Raw genomic sequence first — 26472 nt, forward strand, 5'->3', positions numbered from 1 at the left:
TGATGAAAAATATTGCACTCTGTGTAAAAGTGACAGTATTGGTGATGAATTTCATGCTATCTTTGAATATGCAGCTTCTTAAAGACCACGAGGTCCAATTGATAGTCAAGATATTATTGTAAAAAACAAATACTTTTAAAATCCCAGAAGGAAAAACCAGTAAGACCAGTAAGAATTTTTGCTGGTTTCCAGTAGAATTTTACTGGTGTCCAGTATATTTTTACTGGGCCAGTTGATTTTTAACTGGACCAGTAAAAATAAACTGGAGACCAGTTCCAACAATTGCATTCCAGTTGAAGCAAAGTAGTAATACCAGTTAAATTGTTTTTCATCAAACTGGTGTTACTGGTCCAATAAATGGTTTCCAGTAGATTTTTACTGGTTTCCAGTATATGTTTACTGGACCAGTTGATTTTTAACTGGACCAGTAAAAATAAACTGGACACCAGTTCAAACAATTGCATTCCAGTTGAAGCAAAGAAGTAATACCAGTTAAATTGTTTTTCATCAAACTGGTGTTACTGGTCCGATAAATAATGATTTTATTTCAAGTCAGATCATTTGACGAATTATGGAAAATGAATCTTGAAATTCAGAGAAAGTTATTATCGTTATCGATTGTTACCATCATTCTTATAATTATCATGATTATTATTTTTATGATTATTATGATCATTGTTGTTATCATTCTTATTACTGTTATCATTGTTATTGATATTGTAATTATTATTATTAACATTATCATAATTATCAAGTATTAACATTATCATTGAAATATAATTATTTCCTTTAATTATGATTAAGAGCAAGATATATTCCTCTGATATAGTCAACTGGTCTACAGTAAAATTGTTTGAAATTGAACTGGTCAAGACCAGTAATACCAGTAATTCTGATGATGCTGATCACGTGGTTTACCTCATTTGCATATTTCCTGTTTTTAAAAGAAAAATCAGGATTTAGAATGGAATATCCTTGCAATGGCACTCATTGTTGTTTAAAAACTTTCTGAATAAGTGTGTGAACTAATTCACAATGAAAATGTGTAATTTCATATATCACATTTAAAATAACAGCAGAAAGATTAATTTACTAACCATCTTTTCCATCACATTTCACTGACCATGGTATATAACAAACCAAATGCATGTAACTGGGCGTTGTGGCGTGCGCCTGTAATCCAAGCTATGTGGGGAAGTTACAAATTGATGCAGAGATTCGAGGTTCGATCCCTGGTCACGTCTTTCGGATGGTGACGTTAAAGGTCGGTCCCAGACGTTTATAATCATATCTGATTGATACACGTCTGACAAAACTCAAATACACACACACACATTAAATTGATCCAGTTCGACCAGTTTGAGGACCAGTCAGACCAGTAGAGAAAATACCAGTAAAGACCCGCTTAAATTGGATACCAGTGTGAAGACGTAACCTTCGATCATCCTCACAACATCTTCTCACTGTTCCCTCCACAAATACAAATACATATGGTCAAAGAGCCCTTTCTTTATCTGCCGCTGTACTCTGGAATTCTCTACCTTTAAATATAAGAACTGCACCATCTTTCCCCATCTTTAAATAAATGCTCAAAACTCACTTATTTTCAAAATAGTATTTTATGATGATAAATATATTATGTTGTTAAATATTGTAAGTTTTCATTTCATTAATGATGTAACTTTATGTATTGATTTAATTTGTTCTAATTTGTATTAAGTATTTTAGGATTAAGGTTTAGGTTTATTGTATGATTCAGATAAGATTTAATGTATTATTTATTGAATATATTTTGTAAAGCGCATAGAGAGTCTTTTGACTATTATGCGCTATATAAATTTCAAATATTATTATTATTATTATTAAGACCAGTGAGACCACCAGAAACAAGACCAGTATAAAATTCCAGTAATTCAAGACCACTTTAATTTTTAACTGGACCAGTAAAATTTTAACTGGACCAGTATGACCAGTTAGACCAGTAAACCGATGTTCCAATTTCCAGAGTCACCAGTTAAAATTATACTGGTCTTACTGGTCCAGTGGAACTGGTTTCTCCTTCTGGGATGGAATCGGGGGGGGGGGGGGTCCAATGACGAATGGATACCATGCGCGACCATGGGGTTTCGAAAAGCACCCTAAACAAGTATTTTCCATATTCTGAAAATGCATCACTTTACAAGTATAGGCGTGTGAGTGAAAACCTACCTTACCCTGTAACCCGGGGGGGGGGGCACTTCCATTGACGAGTGGATACCATGTGCGACCACGGGTAACACGTATTTTCCATGTTCTGAAAATGCACCCCTTAACAAGTATTGGCGTCTGAAACCCTACCCTTAACAAGTATTGGAAACAAAACTATACTCTTGGCAAGTATTCCCTGAAATGAACCCCTAAACAAGTATAAAGCGATATTTTATTGGTGTGTCACGGGTCCGTCGGTCGTCGGTTTTACCTAATTTACCCCCGGGGGGCCACTTACATTGACGAGTGGATACCATGCGCGACCAAAAAAAACACGTAAAAATGATGTCTTTTTCAAGATAGGGCACGTTACGTACGTAACGTGATAAGGGTGTCAAAAACACAAAAATAATGAAAAAAGGGTATCTATTTTGCTATGAAAATTACGTGTTTATGGTCAAAATTGCGGGGATGATAAAACGAAATTAAAATGTTTTATAAAGGATGTCCTTTAGTTTTTGCCCCAACACTACGTGTTTAGAGTCCGATTTGCGCGTGATGTAGAAGGTGGGGTCGTACTAAACCAAATGATGTACAGTACATACAAAGTAAAACTGACGTCCGAAGGACCCGTGACAAAACAAAAAAACATTCCTGTACATGTTTAAGGGTTCATTTCAGGAAATATTTGCCAAGAGTATCGTTTTGTTTCCAATACTTGTTAAGGGTAGGGTTTCACACGCCAATACTTATTAAGGGATGCATTTTCAGAATATGGAAATTACGTGTTTAGGGTGCTTTTCGAGACCCATGGTCGCGCATGGTATCCACTCGTCAATGGAAGTGCCCCCCCCCCCCCGGGTAATTTACACAACATTTGTTTTAGTACGGCCCCCACCTTCCTCACCTCACGCAAATCGGGACTCTTAACACGACGTGTAGGGGCAAAAAGGACATCCTTTATGCAGCATTTTAATTTTGTTTTATCATCCCCCAAAATTAGACCCTAAACACGTAGCTTTCCTAGCGAAATAGATACCCTTTTTTCATTATTTTTGTGTTTTGACACCCTTATCACGTTACGTACGTAACGTGCCCTATCTTGAAAAAGACATCCTTTTACGTGTTTTTTTGGTCGCGCACATGGGCGGAAATCCCAGGGGGGACAGGGGGGAAGTGTCCCCCTACCGAAAATAGTAGGGGGGACACAATATCAAATGTCCCCCCTACTATTTTTGGTCTTTTATGATGGAGAAAAATGCATCATTCACATTCGAAATATTACATGTATTTTGGACTAAATGACCTTACGTTTTTGGGTAAAAACCTTTTTTTTTTTGGGGGGGGGGGGGCTTGTCAAATTTTCCAAAGTGACTAAAATAAGATTAGGGGAAGACTTGGAAAATAAAAAGAATCTTTCATGTCACTATATGAAATTTTCGCTCGCGCTTCGCGCTCGCATTGCCTGTCAGGTGATTTTTCAATATGTAGCTTAAATATCAAGTTTGGAAGTCAATATACATTACACATTTCACCTCGGAAATCGAACTTTCATTATTTTGTGTGATTTACAAACTGATTTTTAAAAAGTGCTCTGTAAAAGTGACAGCTTCATGGTCTGAATATTGAAATTTTCTGCTCGCACTGAGCGCTCGCAAATTTCGATTTATTAAGTACCTTTTATTTTTGTGTATTCCATTTAATTTGAAAAAAAATCAAGTCTGATTGTCAAAACGTATCAGATAGCGCTGGCTACTCGCTCGCATTTTAATTGGCGATTTATGTATGTCTCAATTTTGATTTTCATGACAGTTTATCAAAGATATTGGCTCGCAATTTGCGCTCGCATTCATGGTTAAAAAATATTTTGACTGATGCATTCTATTCATAATTACAAAATTGCTTGAAATGTCCAGTTTTCAGGCCATAATATCATCAGATTTCTCACCCTCATTAGGCATTAATAAATAAGATATTAATAATTTAACGATTAAGTTGTCTCTTTTGTTTCATCTCGCGCTTAGCAAGAGGAATAGGAAGATAGTCATCATTTTCATATGACATGTCCCAAGGATGTCCCGGTCCTATGTCAAAACTCAATTAACAATAAAAACTATCAGCTCTTTATTAAGTGCGATCCATATCCACCTCACAATTTTCCTACAAAGTGCTTGAAATATATAGCTGAAATGGACTCTTTTTTAGATTTTTCATGATAAAAGAGGTGTAGAATGCCTAGATTCTAGGTCTAAATCTGAAACACGCGCATGTTTATTCAGATATTCAACTTGTTCTCTATTCAAATCATTATCCAGTTTCAGATCACAATATCAAAAATTGTCTGCTTGCGCTTTGTGCTCGCATTATTAATGTAGAAAGATCCCCTATTAAGCCCCTTTCACAATTGACGTACGATCATTTGCGACCTTTTGGTCGTGCGACAGGCTGCAACAGGCATCAATCGCCAGTCATCTCATAAGATCGCACAGAGGCTTTCACAGTTGCAACAGCTGTCGTACAACAAAACCAACCAGTAAAACCCGTTGCACGAGTAAGTCGCTTATGATCCTATTGTGCTCGTGCGATCACATGCGAGTGTTGCACGGGGGATTGCGAGGGGAACGGTCGCATACAACGGTAGTGCAATGTTGTAAGCCGTTGCGATCGGTCTTGCAACAGTCTTATGGCCCATCATATTATCGCACCCAGTCGCAAGACAGGTCTCTGTACATGTAGGTCGCTAGCACATGTGCAAGTGCTGTACGACCTCCAGTCGAGTAAATGCGACTACTTAGTTGTGCCACCTCTCGCACCAAGTCGTGCAACGTTGAACAACACTCGCACGATGATCGCCCGACCAATGGTACGACCCCGGATACGAGCTGATGCGAGTGAATCGATCGTATTTGATCGAGTTCGGATTTTGAACATGTTCAAAGTTCCGATGTGACCAGTCACGATCACCTCGAGTTCGTGCGACCGTCTACAACGACTGCGAGTGCTCGCAAGTCACCAAGAGATCGATCTTGCAACAGCAGGAAAAAACTGTTGCATGCGGTCGTAAACTGGTCGGATGTCAATTGTGAAAGGGGCTGTACGGTCACATACATGCGACTGCAACGGTAGTGGAATGTTGTAAGCCGTAATTTCGATCGGTCTTGCAACAGTCTTATATTATCGCAACCAGTCGCAAGACTGGTCTCTGTAGGTCTCTAGCACATGTGCAAGTGTTGTACGACCTCCAGTCGACTAAATGCGACTATACGTAGTTGTGTCACCTCTCGCACCAAGTCGTACAACGTTGAACAACACTCACGCGATGATCGCCCGACCGATGGTACGACCTGATGCGAGTAAATCAATCGTATTTGATCGCGTTTGGATTTTGAACATGTTTAAATTCAGATGCGACCAGTCACGACCACCTCCGACCACCTCAAATTCGTGCGTTCGTCTACAACCACTGCGAGTGCTCGCAAGACACCAAGAGATCGATCGTGCAACAACAAGAAAAAACTGTTGCAGGCGGTCGTAAACAGGTCGTACGTCAATTGTGAAAGGGGCTTTACCCATCCTTTTCATGATTTACAAAACATGAATAGAGTGTCCCGTTTTTAGGTCTAAATCTCGAATATTTCTGCTCGCGCTTCCCTTGCATCAATTGGTTAGTTATATAGCTACCCTGTTCACGATTACGAAAATTGATTAAAATTTTCGATTCTTTTTGTAGAAATGTCAACAATTTTCAGCTCGCGATTCGCGCTAGCATTATTTGATTGTTGAAATATGTAACGTCTTCATGGCTAAGTGCAAGCAGTCCTTCACAAGTACCTTTTCGATCAGTTCAAATAAAAAAAAAAACATTTAATGGCTGCACTTTGCACTCGCATTATTAATGTAAGGACCGGGTGTAAGGAAGGCCCCCAATTACTCATCCTTTTCATGATTTACAAAACATGAATAGAGTCTCGGTCTAAATCTCAAAATTTTCCGCTCGCGCTTCGCGTTCGCATCAATTGTTTAGTTATATACCTATTATATGTTTCAATTACAAATAGTGCTGAGAATTTCCATTCTTTAAGCAAAAATTTCAAAAAAATTTAAGCTCGCGCTTCGCGCTCGCATTATTTGATTGTTGAAATATGTAACGTATTCATGGCTAACCTTTTCCATCAGTTAACATCTGCTCGCACTTCGCATTCGAAGTAATTATTTTGTTGCATATACATCTTTTTCAGGATAACAAACATTGCCCAGAATGTTCAAATTTTAGGAAAAAATACATAAAATTTCCCCACCAAAAAAAAAAAATTTGCTCGCGCTTCGCGCTCGCATTATATAGATAAGGATTATGATATTATATATTTATGTTAAATTATAAGGATAAAGCTAAAAAGTGGCCATGAGGAATACTCCTTCAATGAAACAAACAAAAATCATCTTCGAGCGGCCGATCGGGGATTAACATAATTTTTTTTATGGCTGAAAAAAAAATCGTCCCCCCCCCATTGGCGAAGGCTGGATCCGCCCCTGTTGTCCCCCCTACCTTTCGGAACAGATTTCCGCCCATGCATGGTATCCACTCGTCAATGTAAGTGCCCCCCCCCCCCCCCCCGGGCCCTGTAACAACACGGCACACTTGGCAAGTATTCCCTGAATTGAACCCCTAAACAAGTACAGCGATGTTTTAATTGTTATGTCACCGTCGTCGGTTTTACCTTTACCTACATCATTAGGGTTTAAAATGGCCCCACCTCCCACACCTCGCGCAAATCGTACTCTTCAATTAAACACGTATATAGTGTTGACATTTGGGACAAAAAGTACATCCTTTATCAAACATTTTGGGACATTTAGTCTTAATTTATTATAACCGCGCACATGACCCTAAGTACGAAGCTTTCCTAGCGAAATAGATACCCTTTTTAAAAATTATTTTTAGTGTTTTTGACACCCTTATTACGTTACGTAATAAGGTGCCCTATGAAGGACGTCTTTTTCAAGATAGGGCCCCTATCTTGAAAAAGACATCCTTTTTACGTGTTTTTTTCTTTTTTTGGTCGCGCATGGTATCCACTCGTCAATGTAAGTGACCTCCCTTCCCCCGGATATAGAAGCTGTTTACTGTAACTCATTCTTAATCACAGGGGCGGATCCAGCCTCCGCCAATAGGGGGGGGGGGGGCAAAAAAATTTTCACCAATATTTTCCCCAATCAGCCGCTCAAAGTTGATTTTTGTTTCTTTCTTTGAAGGGGTTGTCCCAGTGGCGTAATAAACCAAAAAATTTGAGGGGGCTCGAAATGGTGTATCGCGTAAATTAATAAGAAGTAACGAGCGAGCAAAATTTTTGACACAAAATTCCAAGTTCGTGATAGATTTTAACATAATATCTGGAAAATAATATTATATTTTTACCTTTTCCCTTTCCTTATCTCTTTTTTTTGTGATCGTGAATTTTTTTCTTCTTTTTTTTTAATTGGGGGGGGGGGGCAAAACACCCATGTCCTAAAAGTAATTGTTTAGCTTTATTCTTATAACAACATAAATGCGTAATAATTTTATAAGCCCTATTAAAATAGTGTGAGCGCGAAGTGCGAGCTAAACAATTTTGAAATTTCATGTATTTTGTCCTAAAAATTCAGTTGAACATTTTGGGCAATGTTTGTAAACCTAAAAAAGATGCGTATGTAACTAGATATTTGCGAGCGCAAAGCGCGAGCAGAAATTTTTATAATGCGTTCTGGCCTTGTCGAAAAGGGAGCTGTTATTAAAAGGATGATTTGCAGTTAGCCATTAGGACGATACATATTTCAATGATTAAATAATTATTAATTATTTATTAATTTATTAAGCCTATGAGAGCGCGAAATCAGTTAATTCATTATGGCCTGAAAACTGGACATTTCAAGCACTTTTGTATTATAAAATAAGATGCGTGAGTTATATTATATTCAGCAATCAATGCGAGCGCAAATCGCAAGCCGAAATTTTTGATAAGCTGTCATGAAATGAGAATTTTTAGTAGTTTGTTATAGAATTAATATTGAGATATTATCAAATCACCAATCAAAATGCGAGCGTGCAACGCTAGCTATTACGTTTTGACAATTTGACCTGAATAGGGATATTTGAAAACTTTATGGAATACAGGAAAATAATAGGTACCTGACAAATCAAATTTTGCGAGCGCGCAGCACGAGCAGAAAATGTTAATGTTCAGAAGATAAAACATAAATTCTAACTGAGCACTTTTAAAAAATCAATTTGTAAATGAAAAAAAATAATGAAAGTTCGAATATCCGAGCTGAAATATGTTTTGTATATTGTCTACAAAATTTGATATTTAAGCTCCATATTGAGCAAGATATATACATCACCTAAAAGCACTAGCGTACCTACGGGGGGGGGCAGGGGGGGCACTTTTTTTTTCTGGAACGAAATCCTTTATTTGTGATCGAAGACCTTTTTTTTTTTTTTTTTTTTTTTTTTTGCTTGTCAAATTTTTTCTGGAACGAAATCCTTTATTTGTGATCTTTTTTTTTTTTTTTTTTTTTTTTTCCTTGTCAAATTTTTGGGCGGATAGTTTTGCCCCCCCTGTGGAAAATCCTAGGTACGCCACTGCCTAAAAGACTATGCGAGCGTGAAGCGAGAGCGAAACTTACAGTGGCATGAAAGAAAAGAATTCCAATTATTAAGTCTTCCCCTCATCTTATTTTATTCACTCGCCTTCCTCCTCTTATATTTCCCCTTCTTTATCTTTTTTTTTCTTTCTTTCCCCCTTTTTTTCTTTTTCTTTAGCTCCGCCAATAGGGGGGGGGGGCGGCCCCTGTTGCACCCACAAATGTAATAACGCCCAAAAAATGTAATAACACTTTACCCACAAATGTAATAATGCCCACAAATGTAATAACACGTTACCCACAAATGTAATAATGCACTTTACCTACAAATGTATAATAATTTTTGATCGCCCACAAATGTACACAACTTTAAAATGTAATAAAGTTGAAGGGATTTTTGACGAATCCGTTCTAAACTGAAATCCGTAATGCGTTCGTATACAGTATAGCACAAAAGTGCTAAGTCTTTTTCCAGACCTGGTTAATTAAAAAATTATGATATAAGTCCAAAGCCTTTTTTCCAGACCCGGTTGTTTCAAAAATTATAATAAGTCCAAAGTCTTTTTTTCCAGACCCGGTTGTTTCAAAAATTATAATATAGGTTTTCCCGTCCAATTTCGCACTTAGTGCATGCAAAAGTAAAGATAGGTCATTAAATTTCGCATATAGTGCCTGACAAAGTATAAATAGGTCATTCAAGTTATTAGATAGGGCAGCCAAAATCACCAGTCGGCATTCACAATTGCTTTAGAGCAACCAAATCCGCCACTTGGCATACGAATTTGTACATAGTTCAACCAAGTTCGCCCTTGAAACCCCCTCGAGCTATGTTAGAGCATTCAATTTCGCCATTGTGCATCCAATTATACAATTTGTGCATGCAATTTAGCACACATAATTTTTTCTATTTGTTTTATAACTTTCTCTTGTCTATATTTTCTTCCATTTTATGGGCTTACTATGTCCATATTAAGTCACCGAAAAAAAATAAATATCGGATGGCTAAAGGCATATGAATTAATAGAGGGAAAATTTCCTGAAATTTTCCTGTGTTAATTCATATGTATTTTTTATCTTTGTAATTTTTTTGTTCTTAATGTATATTTTCTTGTCATTTGCACCATCTCTTCGTTATAGCATTGACTAGAGACATAATCATAGCATGTATACAATATCATGATTTTCTTCTTTCATATTTATGTTTAATGTTCTTTTATCTTGCATCTGTTTTCATAATGACTTTAATCATTTAAAACAATAATCTTTTCATCAAAACTTAAGACATTGACAACGGTTTTCTTCCCTTATATAATTATTTTTGAACATTTTATATTCTTAAAAAAACACAATAAATAAATGTATATACTTAATATGATATCATAATTGCAGATGGTTATATTTTACAGATCTTTGGTATGAAATTTACATGTTAAAGTTCAAAGCACAAAACTCAGTCTTTTTTCAGCCATTGATTACTTTAGCATGTATACAATATCATGATTTTATTCTTTCATAAAATACTTTAAAAAAAATCTTGTATCAGATTTCATATGCCTTTAATCATTTAAAAGTTAAAACAATAATCTTTTCAACAAAATTAAGACATTGACTACGGTTTTCTTCCCTTATATAATTTTTTTTAACCTTTTACCATGTTTACATTCTTTAAAAAACATAATAACTAAATGTATATACTTAATATGATATCGTAATTGCAGATGGTATATAACATTCCTAAATAAGCAGGCCACTGCTTCTACGTAATTTATATGATTTTTTACAAGCATCTGTAAAGAATAATGTAAATTGTCCAGTGCAGTTTTATGAATGGTGCACTGGTGGCACACATACTGCAGGTTGGGAAAAACAAGCGAAGAATGTTTGAATATGTATTACAAGTCATGTAAATACAGTACTAAATTGAATGCACTAGTTATGAACATGGATACCCAATAGCGAAACTGAACGCTCTGTCTTCAGTCACGTGACCTCTGGTGTTAACTTGAGTGCACTATGGCGAATATGAATGATGTTTTTACACTTTTGATTGCTCAATAGCCAAACTGAATGCCCATTATGAATTTTTTGGCGGCCCTATGGCGATTTTGAATGACTAGTTTGAATTTTTGGTTGCTCTTTAGCGAAATTGAATGAACTATTTATACTCTTGCATGCACTAAGTGCGAAACTGAGCGGGAAAACCTATATAAGTCTGTGTGTGTGGACTTTCGGACACAATGCACGCGACTATAACCATTATGTAATATTTTTAATGATAATTTTCACAATATCCTTCAATTTCACTTTAAAAACGCTCATCCTATAGCCAGTGGCGTAACAGGCGGGGGGCAGGGGGGCAAGCTGCCCCCCTGGCGGGAAAAGTGAAAAGAAAACGAAGAAAAAACTTTTTTAATTGAAAAGGACGGAAAGCGGGAAAATGTACGAAAAGAATAACATTTGAGAAAGAACAAATCATTCCGAAATAGGCCTATGTAATGCCATTGCACAGTGGGAAATAAATTCAAAGATTACAAAATGGCAAACAATAGCGGGAAACGAAGGTAGAATGTAATTAATCAAAAGCTAAGTTGGAAAGGGAAAAGGGAAAAGAAAAAATATAATAACTCGACGAGGCTCCCGATGATTGAAATTAAAGAAGAAAAGAAGAAAGATGGACCGCGTACATTAACATTGTGCTATAAACTTGCTAAAATTTTATGCAAATAAGCTACCGGGGCTTTGCTCAAGACCCCACGCAGTAGGGGCTCTTCATTTATTACCTTCAAATGGCTCGATCTATAATTATAACGCCCCCCATTCAATCACGTTCAATCACTGGCATACAGGCGCGGGGAGGGGGGGGGGGCGGGTCTTGGTTCCACATCCAAGAGGAAATAAAAGAAATTATAGGAGACAACATATAATGAATGGAAACAATGAAATGTGTTATTTGCTGAATATAATGGAAAAATCTATCACATAATTGTAATTAAAATTTCAATAGGCAATTTTTTTCCAGGAGGAAAGAAAAGCAAAGGAAAAGTGTAGGATATGATTTTATTTACTGAATATAATGTCAAAAACTAGCTCAAAGTTAGATTCTCATGAATAGGTGATTTTTTTTTCTCGCTCGCTCGGGACTTACATAAAGCACATGTGCTATATACTGCGTTCCTCATTTTTGTTTTACTCTTCACGCTATATACTGCCGCAAAGAATCCTGTTCACAGTGGCGTACAGACCATAAAGAAAGGAATCTAAAGAGAGAACAGTTAAATATATTATTCTCTGGATATCATGTCAAAATCTATCACAAAATTTTATTTTTTTATTAAAAAGGTCAACATTTTTGCTCGCTCGCTCGCTCGCATCTTTTTTTTTAAAGATAAATTCTTCCCGATACGCAATATCTGGCCTTTTTAAAATAGTCGCCTCATTACACCATTATGCCTGTTCATACCATGATATGACCGGGAAATGCAACCCCCCCCCCCCCCCGGCAACCGACCCCTGTTACGCCGCTGATCCTATATCGGCACTTCTAAGTTTGGGAGAAATCATTTTGCGCGTAAATTCCTGCACCTCCGACGCCCACCCCCGCAAAAAAAAAAGAAGAAGAAGAGAGGATCCACTATTAATAGAAGAAGAATGTCTCCGGGGAATTTCTATTTATTATTATTACTTCTTTTTTTGGGGGGGGGGGGTCAAGGTGCACGGCTCGCAAAGCGATCGATCGAGTGGATGTTGGGCCTGGGATGTTCATTTTTTCGTAGAAATACTTTTTACACGTGTACAATATACGTTGCTAATTTAATCACCGCGCAGTAAAGATGACTTCTATCCAAAAGGTTCAAATATTGATAAAGTTTTAATAAACATTTTTCCTAATTAAAAAAAAAAAATTTATAATAGTTTTAAACGAATTATTTATGGACTGAATAGATAGGATTAAGATAATAAATAAATTATAACCAAAGTTCGGCCCATCTTTAAAATCTTCCTCGTCGATCTGAAATAAGCCACTAGATACCGGTACCGCAATCAATCGGCTAAACTTCTCAAAATGTCGACGAGTGGTGGAAAGTGGGAAACGGTTTCACACAAAAAGAAGGCCACTGTGGCCGATAAAAAGGCGGCACAGAGAGCACTTGTTCAAAATGCACCAACAGTGGATCAGATGTGTAAGAAAACTTTTTATTTGATAAGCATGTTGATGTTTTATTCAATAGAGAACGAGAGGTATCGCCAGATGTCAGCAACTAGCTTTGCCCCACGTTTGGATTGGATTGTAGTCCCACATGTAGGGAATGACGTTATCTTAGATTTAGCCAGGAGGCTTCTTCTTCTTCTTCTGGAAACAGTACAGTCCACCGTCTGGTGTATTGTCGTACTGGCTTCTTTCTAGAGAGTAAAAATCATTTAACGTAAGGTTACTCTCATACGAAGCCAGGTCTTCCTTCCTATACTGTTGCGTGTAGCCTACCACCAAAAAACCTGAATTGAAACTTTTGCCCCCGAGATTTCTACTTTCTTTCTAAAAAAAAGATCTAGCAGTAGCCCTTGGCCTTGTCTTGTCTTGTCTTTCCGTTAAAAAAAAAATGAGAAAAATATCATGAATAGACGGAAGAGACTTGCCCGATGTTTACGCCGCCATCTTGTTTTCTAATTGTTCTTCACCCACGATACGGACGCTTGCGTCGCGTAACGTTGGGGAAGAACAATGTCAATAGAAAACAAGATGGCGGCGTAAACATCGTAAAACGAAAGATGCATCTTCCATCAAATGCGCAAAGGAAAATAAAATGAAAATATTTCTCATAGATCACAAGTTAGTGAACGATCGGCGGCACATCTTTTTATAAGTATTTTTAGGTGCTAGCGATTTAGAATTATTGGAATAATCTCTTGATCTCGTACGACGCATCATCTTAAACTAAAGTCGCAAGTGCAATTAAAATTTAGTAGAAGACGCAAGCACGCACGATGATTTGAAAAAAAAATGTTATTAAAATGTTTTGGGTTGCTAGCGTTTTCAAATCAATTTATTACTATCTTGAGAAATGAACTTTTGATATCTAAGTATTCTAAGAAGAAATATAAAAGAAGCATCTCCTGACGAAGTTGCAAAGACAAAAAATGAGGTTGAGAAGATGTATATCATCATAAACGATGTACATGTAAGAGAGTAACGCAATGAGCTCTCTCAGTAGCACGATCTTTAAAAGTTCATGGCGGGGTTCGCTATCACCACGAGGTTGAAAATAAAATGTATATCACCATAAACGATGTAAGAGAGTAACGCAATGAGCTCCGTCAATAGTACGATCTTTAAAAGTTCATGGCGGGGTCCGCTATCACCACGAGGTTGAAGAAAAGATTTATATCATCATAAACGATGTTAGAGAGTAATGCAATGAGCTCCGTCATTAACACGATCTTTAAAAGTTCACGGCGGGGTCCGCTATCACCACGAGGTTGAAGAGAAGATGTATATCATCATAAACGATGTGAGAGATTAGCGCAGTGATCTCCGTCAGTAATACGACCTTTAAAATTTTCACGGCGGCATCCGCTATCACCACGAGGTTGAAAATAAAATGTATATCATCATAAACGATGTAAAAGAGTAACGCAATAAGCTCCGTCAATAGTACGATCTTTAAAAGTTCATGGCGGGGTCCGCTATCACCACGAGGTTGAAGAAAAGATTTATATCATCATAAACGATGTAAGAGAGTAACGCAATGAGCTCCGTCATTAACACGATCTTTAAAAGTTCACAGCGGGGTCCGCTATCACCACGAGGTTGAAGAGAAGATGTATATCATCATAAACGATGTGAGAGATTAGCGCAGTGATCTCCGTCAGTAATACGACCTTTAAAATTTTCACGGCGGCATCCGCTATCACCACGAGGTTGAAAATAAAATGTATATCATCATAAACGATGTAAAAGAGTAACGCAATGAGCTCCGTCAATAGTACGATCTTTAAAAGTTCATGGCGGGGTCCGCTATCACCACGAGGTTGAACAGAAGGTTTATATCATCATAAACGATGTAAGAGAGGAGCGCAGTGAGCTCCGTCGGTAATACGACCTTTCAAAGTTCACAGCGGCATCCGCTATCACCACGAGGATGAAGAGAAGATGTCTATCATCATAAACTATGTAAGAGAGTAATGCAATGAGCTCCGTCATTAACACGATCTTTAAAAGTTCACGGCGGGGTCCGCTATCACCACGAGGTTTAAGAGAAGATGTCTATCATCATAAAGGGGGTAAGAGAGTAGCGCAGTGAGCTCCGTCGGTAATACTACCTTTCAAAGTTCACGGCGGCATCCGCTATCACCACGAGGATGAAGAGAAGATGTATATCATCATAAACGATGTGAGAGATTAGCGCAGTGATCTCCGTCAGTAATACGACCTTTAAAATTTTCACGGCGGCATCCGCTATCACCACGAGGTTGAAAATAAAATGTATATCATCATAAACGATGTAAAAGAGTAATGCAATGAGCTCCGTCAATAGTACGATCTTTAAAAGTTCAAGGCGGGGTCCGCTATCACCACGAGGTTGAAGAGAAGATGTCTATCATCATAAAGGGGGTAAGAGAGGAGCGCAGTGAGCTCCGTCGGTAATACGACCTTTCAAAGTTCACAGCGGCATCCGCTATCACCACGAGGATGAAGAGAAGATGTCTATCATCATAAACTATGTAAGAGAGTAATGCAATGAGCTCCGTCATTAACACGATCTTTAAAAGTTCACGGCGGGGTCCGCTATCACCACGAGGTTTAAGAGAAGATGTCTATCATCATAAAGGGGGTAAGAGAGTAGCGCAGTGAGCTCCGTCGGTAATACTACCTTTCAAAGTTCACGGCGGCATCCGCTATCACCACGAGGTTGAAAATAAAATGTATATCATCATAAAGGGGGTAAGAGAGTAGCGCAGTGAGCTCCGTCGGTAATACGACCTTTAAAAATTCACGGCGGCGTCCGCTATCACCACGAGATTGAAGAGAATATGTCTATCATCATAAACGATGTAAGAGAGTAGCGCAGAGATGTCCGTCGATAATACGACCTTTAAAAGTTCACGGCGGGGTCCGCTATCACCACGAGGTTGAAGAGAAGATGTATATCATCATAAATGATGTGAGAGATTAGCGCAGTGATCTCCGTCAGTAATACGACCTTTAAAATTTTCACGGCGGCATCCGCTATCACCACGAGGTTGAAAATAAAATGTATATCATCATAAACGATGTAAAAGAGTAACGCAATGAGCTCCGTCAATAGTACGATCTTTAAAAGTTCAAGGCGGGGTCCGCTATCACCACGAGGTTGAAGAGAAGATGTCCATCATCATAAAGGGGGTAAAAGAGTAACGCAATGAGCTCCGTCAACAGTACGATCTTTAAAAGTTCATGGCGGGGTCCACTATCACCACGAGGTTGAAGAGAAGATTTATACCATCATAAAAGATGTAAGAGAGTAACGCAATGAGCGTCGTCATTAGCACGATCTTTAAAAGTTCACGGCGGCATCCGCTATCACCACGTGGTTGAAAATAAAATGTATATCATCATAAACGATGTAAAAGAGTAACGCAATGAGCTCCGTCAACAGTACGATCTTTAAAAGTTCATGGCGGGGTCCGCTATCACTACGAGGTTGAAGAGAAGATGTCCATCATCATAAAGGGGGTAAGAGAGTAGCGCAGTGAGCTCCGTCGGTAATACGACCTTTCAAAATTCACGGCGGCGTCCGCTATCACCACGAGATTGAAGAGAATATGTCTATCATCATAAACGATGTAAGAGAGTAGCGCAGAGATGTCCGTCGATAATACGACCTTTAAAAGTTCACGGCGGGGTCCGCTATCACCACGAGGTTGAAGAGAAGATGTATATCATCATAAACGATGTGAGAGATTAGCGCAGTGATCTCCGTCAGTAATACGACCTTTAAAATTTTCACGGCGGCATCCGCTACCACCATGAGTTGGAAGAGAAGATATCTATCCTCTAAAACATCGCCATAAATAATACTGCGTCTTTCTCCCTGAATAATGCGACCTCTAAATAGCTAGCACCTTAAAAAACAATCTTGAATTTTATGCTCTGAACGATCACGCACTGTAACTAGATCTACGCCGATTTTTTATTTTCGATTTTTTCCTTCAAGGGGCATGATCGAAGATCGGCAAGTGATCGCCGATTGTGGTGAAATCGAATGGAATCGGTTGCCGATTGCAAAATCGGTTACAAGCTTACCTTACGTTAGTAAATGATTTTTACTCTCTAGAAGCCTCCTGGCTACTTAGATTCAGAATGTGTTCCCTTGTGAGTTAGTCTTGAGGACTCCATGATGATGTTTTTTTAAAAACATTTTGACATATATTTCTTGATCATAGAGTCTTGAACCCCCGGCCATATATGTATAAGAGACACATGTACACAAAGATGGATTTCCCTAGGAAATACGTAACCCAGGGGCAGGGAGCCCCCGCCTAGTCTTGAGGACTCCATGATGAAAAATTGATGTCTTTTAAATTAAATTTGACATCTTCATCATGGAGTCTTGAATCCCTTCCCATACATCCCGGGGGGGGGGGGGGGGGCCACTTCCATTCATGAGTGGATACCATGCGCGACCATGGGGTCTCGAAAAGCACCCTAAACACGTAATTTCCATATTCTGAAAATGCGCCCCTTATTGGACCTTAACAAGTATTGGCGTGTGAAACCCTACCCTTAACAAGTATTGGTAACAAAACGATACTCTTGGCAAATGTTCCCTGAAATGAACCCCTAAACAAGTACAGGAATGTTTTATTGTTACGGGTCCTTCGGTCGTCGGCTTTACCTTATTTGGTTTAGTACGACCCCACCTTCTACACCTCGCGCAAATCGGACTCTAAACACGAAGTGTTGGGGCAAAAAGGATATCCTTTATAAATTATTTTAATTTTGTTTGATCATCCCCGCGAATTTGACCCTAAACACGTAATTTTACTAGCGAAATAGATACCCTTTTTTCATTATTTTTGTGTTTTTGACACCCTTATCACGTTACGTACGTAATGTGCCCTATCATGAAAAAGACATCCTTTTTTTCATGTTTTTTTGGTCGCGCATGGTATCCACTCGTCAATGTAAGTGGCCCCCCCGGGCCATACATGCATAAGAGAAACTTGTAAACACAGATGGATTTCCATCTTTTTTATTAAAAATCACGAAAATTATTGTGATTTTATTATTCTCTACACCTTCCTACGCCTAATGCATAAGAAGGTTAAAAAAAATATTGAATCAAAATATGTAAAGATAAAGGTTTCTTACCAGCTCCGATGTGTAGATCCCTCGATCCAAATGTACACAACGCAAATACAATAGGTTCGTCCCTTGAACCGCTTACGTATGACGTACATCCGGTTAGCGATGCCATTTTGAAGAACAGTTTATAGGTAAAAATTCTTATTTTACAAATAATAAAATTTATTAGTATTACGTGATTATGAATAATTAGAAATATTATACTAATTATTTATAATCACGTAATAAATTTTACAAGTTTCTCTTATGCATGTATGGGAAGGGATTCAAGACTCCATGATGAAGAAGTATATGTCAAATTTGTTTTTAAAGACATCATCATGGAGTCCTCAAGACTAGCTCCCGCCCGCTGTGCAGGCGGGAGCCCAGGGGCTTACCGTGTATTTGACCATACTCGGGGGACTAGCGTGATTTATGGTCTAAATATTTCTCCAAATGAATTGTGAAAACAGAAATTATGCACTTACCACGATTATATGGATGAAGGTCTAACGAGTGGCAGTTATCTGACATCTGGGCACAGACTGGAACCTCAAAAAACGAAAAGTTCTCTCCTACCCCCGTCTCGATCAGCCATTTTTGTTATGAATCGTAACAAAATGGCCAATCGAGACTGGGGTAGAAGGAGAGAACTTTTCATTTTTTCGAGGTGCCAGTTTGTGCCCAGATGTCAGGAAACTGCCACTCGTTAGACCTTCATCCATATAATCGTGGTAAGTGCATAATTTCTATTTTCACAATTCATTTGGAGAAATATTTAGAACATAAATCACGCTAGTCCCGTGAGTATGGTCAAATACACGGTAAGCCCCTGGGCTCCCTGGGTTAGGAAATACGTAGCGTAGTTAGACTGGGTGAAATCGGTTTGTAGGGTAAGGCCTAAGGGTCGAATTTTATTTATCTATGAAGTTCAGGCGCCTAAGTAATGTGTATAGAGGAATAAAATTATTGCACTATAAATGGTAAATATGAGATGTTTCCTACCAGACTGATCTCCTGTAGATCCCTCGATCCGTTTGTCAACAAAGCAAAGACAATATAGGCCTGACTCTTGAACTGCTTTGTTGACGTACATCCGACTAGCGATGCCGCTTTGAAGTACAATTTATATAGGCCTATATAAATTCTTATTTCACAAATACTGAAATTTAATACATGATTATAATTAATCAGTATATACTACTAATTATTTATAATCACGTATCCAGGAAATTTTAGTATTTGTGAAATGATAATGTTTATCTATAAATTGTTATTCAAAACGGCATCGCTAGTCTGATAGTAAGCGATGCCGTTTTGAAGAACAGTTTATAGATAGAAATTATGGTTTCACAAATACTTAAAGGTCAAGTCTACCCCAGAAAAATGTTGATTTGAATAAATAGAGAAAAATCAAATACCCGGTAAGCATAATGCTGAAAATTTGATCAAAATTGGATGTAAAATAAGAAAGTTATGACATTTTAAAATTTTGCTTGTTTTTCACAAAACAGTTACATGTACAGCGCGTCCCCAAAAAATGTCCCTCTGATATGCGGCTAAATTACTTCAAAAAATAAAAATTATTCTCAATGAAATGTATGGATTTAGGAAGCTCATATCATGTTCTAACTTCTATAAACATTTCATTGATCTCGCTTCAGTGGTTTTGAATACACAGTCTATTATTTAACAGTGGTGCTTTTCAGCTCATTCCAAGTTTGCATGTATGCAGCACTGCTGTGTGTTCTGCACTTTCTAGCATATCAACCCCCTTTGAAAGTTCTGACCAAGGAATTCCCTGATCTGACCAGGGAAATCTCCATGATCTAACCAGGCTCGTCAAATCACAACCTTGAGCATGTTCAGAAGGGCAAAAACAATATTTGACAGTTCATTTCACATTTGATAACAGGAGATGCACAATGATTAGGACAACAGGTCATGTCTGTTCCATGCCTAATTCATGCCTAATACTGCATTTTTGTTTTCATTATTTTTTTAGTTAATAAGTTACTGTGGTTAAGTTAATCCAATGTAACTTAAAAAAAGTCAAATATTTATCTGGAAAAGTTCCTTTTCGCAAAGGGTGATTAACTTGTGGATTACCCTTTATTTTTCAGCTTATTTTACTCATCCATCATTCACATTTTCTTTCCAAGATGTTGCACTGATCCCCCTTATCAATCATCAAACAATCTTAATTTTTATGTTTCTTATTCTTCTAAACATGCCAAAGTTTATGATTTGATGAGCCTGGATATGATAAGGGAAATGTCCCTGCTCAGATCCTTGATGTAAAAATTGGAGTTGATATGCCATACACAATGCAGAAATGCATCAATGCTGCAAACTTGGTATGGGCTAAAATGCACCACTCTTACGTAACAGAGTGTCGCTGATGTGGTTTACGGTACACCATGTGAAGTGTTATAGAAACGGTGGATAGAAGAAGAGAAGAAATGGATAGGCGAGAAAGTGGAGATTTGAGAGTAGAGTATTCTTTCTTGAAAGTAGTCCTGAAAAGTACTGTAAACCAGGAAAGATTGATGAGTTGAGAACAGCTTGAGTAGTAGAGCTAGTGAGGAGATGCTGGCTTGAGTCGGCGAGTAGAGATGATGAGTAGTAGAGAGACTCGACGTTTCGGGCAGGTTGACTGTCCGTCTTCAGGAGTGCTGAAGACGGACAGTCAACCTGCCCGAAACGTCGAGTCTCTCTACTACTCATCATCTCTACTCGCCGACTCAAGCCAGCATCTCCTCACTAGCTCTACTACTCAAGCTGTTCTCAACTCATCAATCTTTCCTGGTTTACAGTCCTTTTCAGGACTACTTTCAAGAAAGAATACTCTACTCTCAAATCTCCACTTTCTCGCCTATCCATTTCTTCTCTTCTTCTATCCACCGATTCTATAACACTTCACATGGTGTACCGTAAACCACATCAGCGATTGTACATACCACCATGCAAACCTTCAAACAACATCTGTAACAGAGTGTGTATTTAAAACCGCTGAAGCGTGACCAATGAAATTTTCATAGAAGTTAGATCAGGAGATGAGCTTTCCACTCATGAACATTTATTTGAGAATACTACCACATTATAGAATTAATTCAGCCCTATGTCAGAGGGACATTTTTTGGGGGACGCGCTGTGTATGCACAACTCAGTGGCATGCAAATGAGAGAGTCGATGATGTTCATCACTCACTATTTCTTTTGTTTTTTATTGTTTGAATTATACAATATTTCAATTTTTACCTATTTGACATCAAGGACCAATTTGACTGAACCATAAAATGTTATAACAGTGGTAATGCCACATGTTCAGGGAGGAATAAAACTTTGTTTCACAGGACAATGGGGAGAAAATTAGAATATTTCATATAATAAAATACTAAAGAAATAGTGAGTGGTGTCATCAGTCCCCTCATTTGCATACCTACCAGGATGTGCATATAACTGTTTTGTGAAATTAAGCGAAACTTTCAAAGGTCATAACTTTCATATTTTAATGAAATTTTCAGTGTTGTGCTTGTTCGATTTTTTCTCTTTTCATTAAAATCAACTTTAAGGTGGGGTGGACTTGTCCTTTAAATTCAATACGTGATTATAGATAATTAGTAGTATGTACTAATTATTTGTAATCACGTTTTAAATTTAAGTATATGTGAAATAATTTTTATCTATAAATTGTTCTTCAAAACGGCATCGCTAAACGGATGTACGTCATAACGAAGCGTTTCAGGAGTCAGGCCTATTGTCTTTGCTTTGTTGACAAACGGATCAAGGGATCTACGGGAGATCAGTCTGGTAAGTAACGTCTCATTTTTGTCTCGCCTGCATAGCAGAGCGAGACTATAGGCGCCGCTTTTCCGACGGCGACGGCGGCGGCGGCGGCGTCAACATCAAATCTTAACCTAAGGTTAAGTTTTTGAAATGACATCATAACTTAGAAAGTATATGGACCTAGTTCATGAAACTTGGACATAAGGTTAATCAAGTATTACTAAACATCCTGCCTGAGTTTCAGGTCACATGACCAAGGTCAAAGGTCATTTAGGGTCAATGAACTTTGACCATGTTGGGAGAATTATTTTCAAAATCTTAACCGAAGGTTAAGTTTTTGAAATGACATCATAACTTAGAAAGTATATGGACCTAGTTCATGTAACTTAGGCATAAGGTTAATCAAGTATTAGTGAACATCCTGCTCGAGTTTCAGGTCACATGACCATGGTCAATGGTCATTTAAGGTCAATGAACTTTGGCCGTGTTGGGGGTATTTGTTAAATTACCATCCTAACTCTGAAAGTTTACGGATTTAGTTCATAAAACTTGGACATAAGAGTAATCAAGTATCACTGAACATCCTGTACGAGTTTCAGGTCACATGACCATGGTCAAAGGTCATTAAAGGTCAATGAACTTTGGCCGTGTTGGGGGTATTTGTTAAATTACCATCCTAACTCTGAAAGTTTATGGATCTAGTTCATAAAACTTGGGATATAAGAGTAATCAAGTATCACTGAACATCCCCTGTGAGTTTCAGGTCACAAAACCAAGGTCAAAGGTCAGTTAAGGTCAATAAACTTAGGCCATGTTGGGGTAATTGTTGAATTGCCATCATAACTTTGAAAGTTTATAGATAGAGTGATCGAAATGTGGACATGGATGTAGTTGACAAGTCTTAAGTCACCGTTCAAATGTCATTTATGGTCAATGAACGTGGTATTATGTCATTATATGAATGGAGTTTTTGTGAATGATTATTTTATAGTAGTTTTCAAAGTTAGCACTGCTGCTATATTAAATCGCGTAATGCAGGCGAGACTGCCAGAGGCGTTCCACTTGTTAACATTTATAGTGAAATAATTTTTATCCCTTTATACGCATTAGGCGCCTGAATGTTCATAGATAAATAATATTCACCCAGATTTACAAATCGATTTCACCCTCTAACTATGGATTTCCTATGGAAATCCATCTTTGTTTACATGTGTCTCTTATACATATATGGACGGGGGTTCAAGACTCCATGATGAAGAAATATATGTCAAAATATTTATTAAAAAAAACATCATGGAGTCCTCAAGACTAAGTTAACCTATGCTAACCTTGAGCCTTGAGGACTTCGTCGTGACATTTTAAAATATTTTGACATATACTTCTTCTTCATGAAGCCTTGCATCCCCTCCCATATACATATAAGAGACACTTGTAAACAAAGATGGATTTCCCTTCGGAATTCCATCTTTGAAGATAGAATTAGGAATCCATGATGAAATTAGTAGATTTGTTTGATTTAGCTTCAAATTATTATGGAAAATCACTGTGTCCCTACATAAAAGCAGGTATTATCGACAACAAAAGAAAGGTTATCGATATCGCTAAGTGGCAAAAAACAAGCGATTATCAACAAGACTAGCAATAAACTTGACGTTATCGTTAACAGCCCTAATCCCAAGACTGTTTTTTTTTCACCAAATTTCTGTCAGTTTGATTAATCAGGACAACAGACATGTCAAACTTCGTTTTAAAACCCATATACATGTGGCTTATATTATTACAATCTGCTTTTTATATAGCGCTTAATACATCGGAACAGCGTGTCTAACCGCTTTACAGATATATTATTACCCCGGTCATTGGATTCAATCAGTCATTCCCGCACACAATGTGCGCACATCCTCCACTCCCTGGGGTGTATTCCTGTCAGTCCCCGATGAGGCGCACACAGTACAGTACTGGGGCCCATTTCATAAAGAGTTGCTATCATATTAAATTTGACGCTGCAAGTGAAAATTTGACGCTGACGCTGTACCTTTATGAAATGGGCCCCAGGACAAGCTACAATGACTTTTATATTCTACCGGGTACCCATTTCGCACCTATTTATATTATATTTACATTATATTATACCTATTTACATTAAATTTGATATAATGTAAATATATCAGCTGGGATACTATACATCGAACTCTTACAATTTTGCTTGTATCATTTGTTTGAAGCCCCACTTCAGGAGAGTGCCACCATGTTTAGTGAGGCATTTACAAACGGTTCAGCAAAGGGCTCAAAGAAGGCCAACGGGGATGCAAGCCATAGCAGCAAAAAACCAAACCAGCCAATCCAACAGCAGAAGAAGAAGAAAGGAAGCAGTGATGGAAAGAAGAAACCAGAAAGATTTAATACCCTTGATGAAGCACTGGATGCCCTTCATGTCTCTGAGGTTAAAGGTCAACTTGATGATGTGAAGGAGAGGGTTCCGGATTCACCAGCTGTATGTATCTATTGGACACTGCATATCTCTGGCCCATTCCACACTGCATGATGTGTTGTGTTCTGATTTTCAAAGAAACTATAAAAGCACTTTATAATTTTCCAGCTGATAAAATCTTGGCAATCAAATTTATACTTAAACTAAATTTCCAGTATTTTCTTTTAACCCCTTGTGAAAAGATTTATAGGAATTTTAGTTCCACAGGGTTGCCAGCCCATCAGGGAAATCTGGAAATTATTTTACTTTTTTCCAGTTAGGAAAAAGTCAGGGAATCAGGAAATTTTGATCGGCCCAAAAGTCAAAAGCGTGGTAGTCAGTTAGTCTCTTATATATTTTGTTGCATATCAAAACAACATCCATTGAATGACTGGTTATGTTTTCTTTAGTGTAGCCTCTTTGACTGCAGTACAGTTTTTGTCTTAGAAACTTAGAATGTGGCCATAAGGTTAATCAAGTATTACTGAACATCCTGCCTGAGTTTCATGTCACATGACCAAGGTCAAAGGTCATTTAGGGTCAATGAACTTAGACCATGTTGGGGGAATCAACATCAAAATCTTAACCTAAGGTTAAGTTTTTGAAATGTCATCATAACTTAGAAAATATATGGACCATTGGACCTGGTTCATAAAACTTGGACATAAGGTTAATCAAGTATCACTGAACATCCTGCATGAGTTTCACGTCACATGACCAAGGTCAAAGGTCATTTAGGGTCAATGAACTTTGGCCGAATTGGGGGTATCTGTTGAATTACCATCATTACTTTAATGTTTATGGATCTGATTCATGAAACTTGGACATAATAGTAATCATGTATTACTGAACATCCTGTGCAAGTTTCAGGTCACGTGATCAAGGTCAAAAGTCATTTAGGGTCAATGAACTTTGGCCAAATTGGGGGTATTTGTTGGCAAGTATCACTGAACATCTTGTGCGAGTTATAGTAGTTTTCAAAATCAGCACTGCTGCTATATTGAATCGCATGATGCAGGTGAGACCTCCAGAGGCATTCCACTTGTTATACTCAAAATATGTGTGATTCACTGCAACAACTTAGAAAACATGCAAAACTGGGAATACATGTAGGTTTAAATAATTATCAGGGAATTTTTAAACTTCATCAGGGAAAAATGAGGGAATTTTGCTTTCTTGAAAAGCTGGGAACTCTGTTCAATATCATGATGATGCCATCATTGGCTGCAGTTTGAAGTTGATATGGAGATTCGGACATGACTTCAACCAGAAGGCTTGCAGCAATTTGGTAATTGGTATTTGGAAATTGGTATGAGGTGATAGTGAATTGTAGCCTTGTTTTGATGGAATACTTTAGGGCACCGGGAGGCTTGCACTGCTATGCTTACTATGATTTCTTCATAAATTGGATGGATGGCGTTGCGTAGTAAGCAAAGTATATGTCGGCTGCTACTGCGAACACCATACTATTCACAAATGCTATACGATCCGTTGGGTGCTATTTACCGTTGTGTACAGTAAAGCAGTATTAGTATCATTCTCTCTTACACCAATCCCTTTAACCTCCTACACTGATGATTGATCAATTGATGCCTATAAATTTATTTCATTTTTTTAGCTTTGGTTGGGAGACTTGGCTCTTTTGCTGAACAGGAAATTATTGACAAAGGAATTGGATCCAACCTTCCCTGACAAGCCATCTGGTAAGCCAATCATTCAGAGTTGTTCCCCTTTAGTGTTTGGTATTTTTGATTTATTCAAAGTCAATCTACAGCCATTTCAACAGCTCCAACTTATACTTCTCGAATAGTCCAGGGCCATCCATCCAGCCCATGAGCTGAAAATAAGTAAATGAATAAATAAAATAAATAAATACACAAAAAAGAAAAGCCCATGCACACAAAGCTTTCATCTTTCAATAAAACATAAGTTTTTATTCAAGGGTTCAATTAAAGTTAGTTTCTCAAATATTGACTTCTAAGTTTTGGTCTGTTTTCTTTCAATCTCACATCTATTTTTCTATATTTATGATGGGATTTATAAATTTAAAAGTGCTGTTAGCAACAGAGATAGAGAAAATCTTG

At 37.8% G+C, this 26472-nt stretch overlaps 1 protein-coding gene across 3 annotated transcripts in view; it reads left to right on the forward strand.

Annotated features, from left to right (window-relative positions):
* Nucleotides 1-12805: 12805 nt before the first annotated feature.
* The window catches only part of LOC129280841 (transmembrane protein 214-A-like), a 36591-nt gene continuing 22924 nt past the window's right edge, over nt 12806-26472 (forward strand). For 2 of the 3 annotated variants that reach the window (XR_010296353.1, XR_010296354.1), the window contains exons 1-3: nt 12815-12989; nt 24144-24412; nt 26007-26091. Coding sequence is in view for 1 of the 3 variants with exons in the window: in XM_064112564.1 (XP_063968634.1) it covers nt 12872-12989; nt 24144-24412; nt 26007-26091 (472 nt within the window). In the remaining 2 variants the exon portion in view is untranslated. Of the gene's footprint in view, nt 12990-24143; nt 24413-26006; nt 26092-26472 lie in introns of all 3 variants that reach the window. The other variant, XM_064112564.1, reaches the window with a different exon arrangement.

This window comes from Lytechinus pictus, chromosome 17 (assembly GCF_037042905.1).
Source record: "Lytechinus pictus isolate F3 Inbred chromosome 17, Lp3.0, whole genome shotgun sequence".
Classification (NCBI taxonomy): Eukaryota; Metazoa; Echinodermata; class Echinoidea; order Temnopleuroida; family Toxopneustidae; genus Lytechinus; species Lytechinus pictus.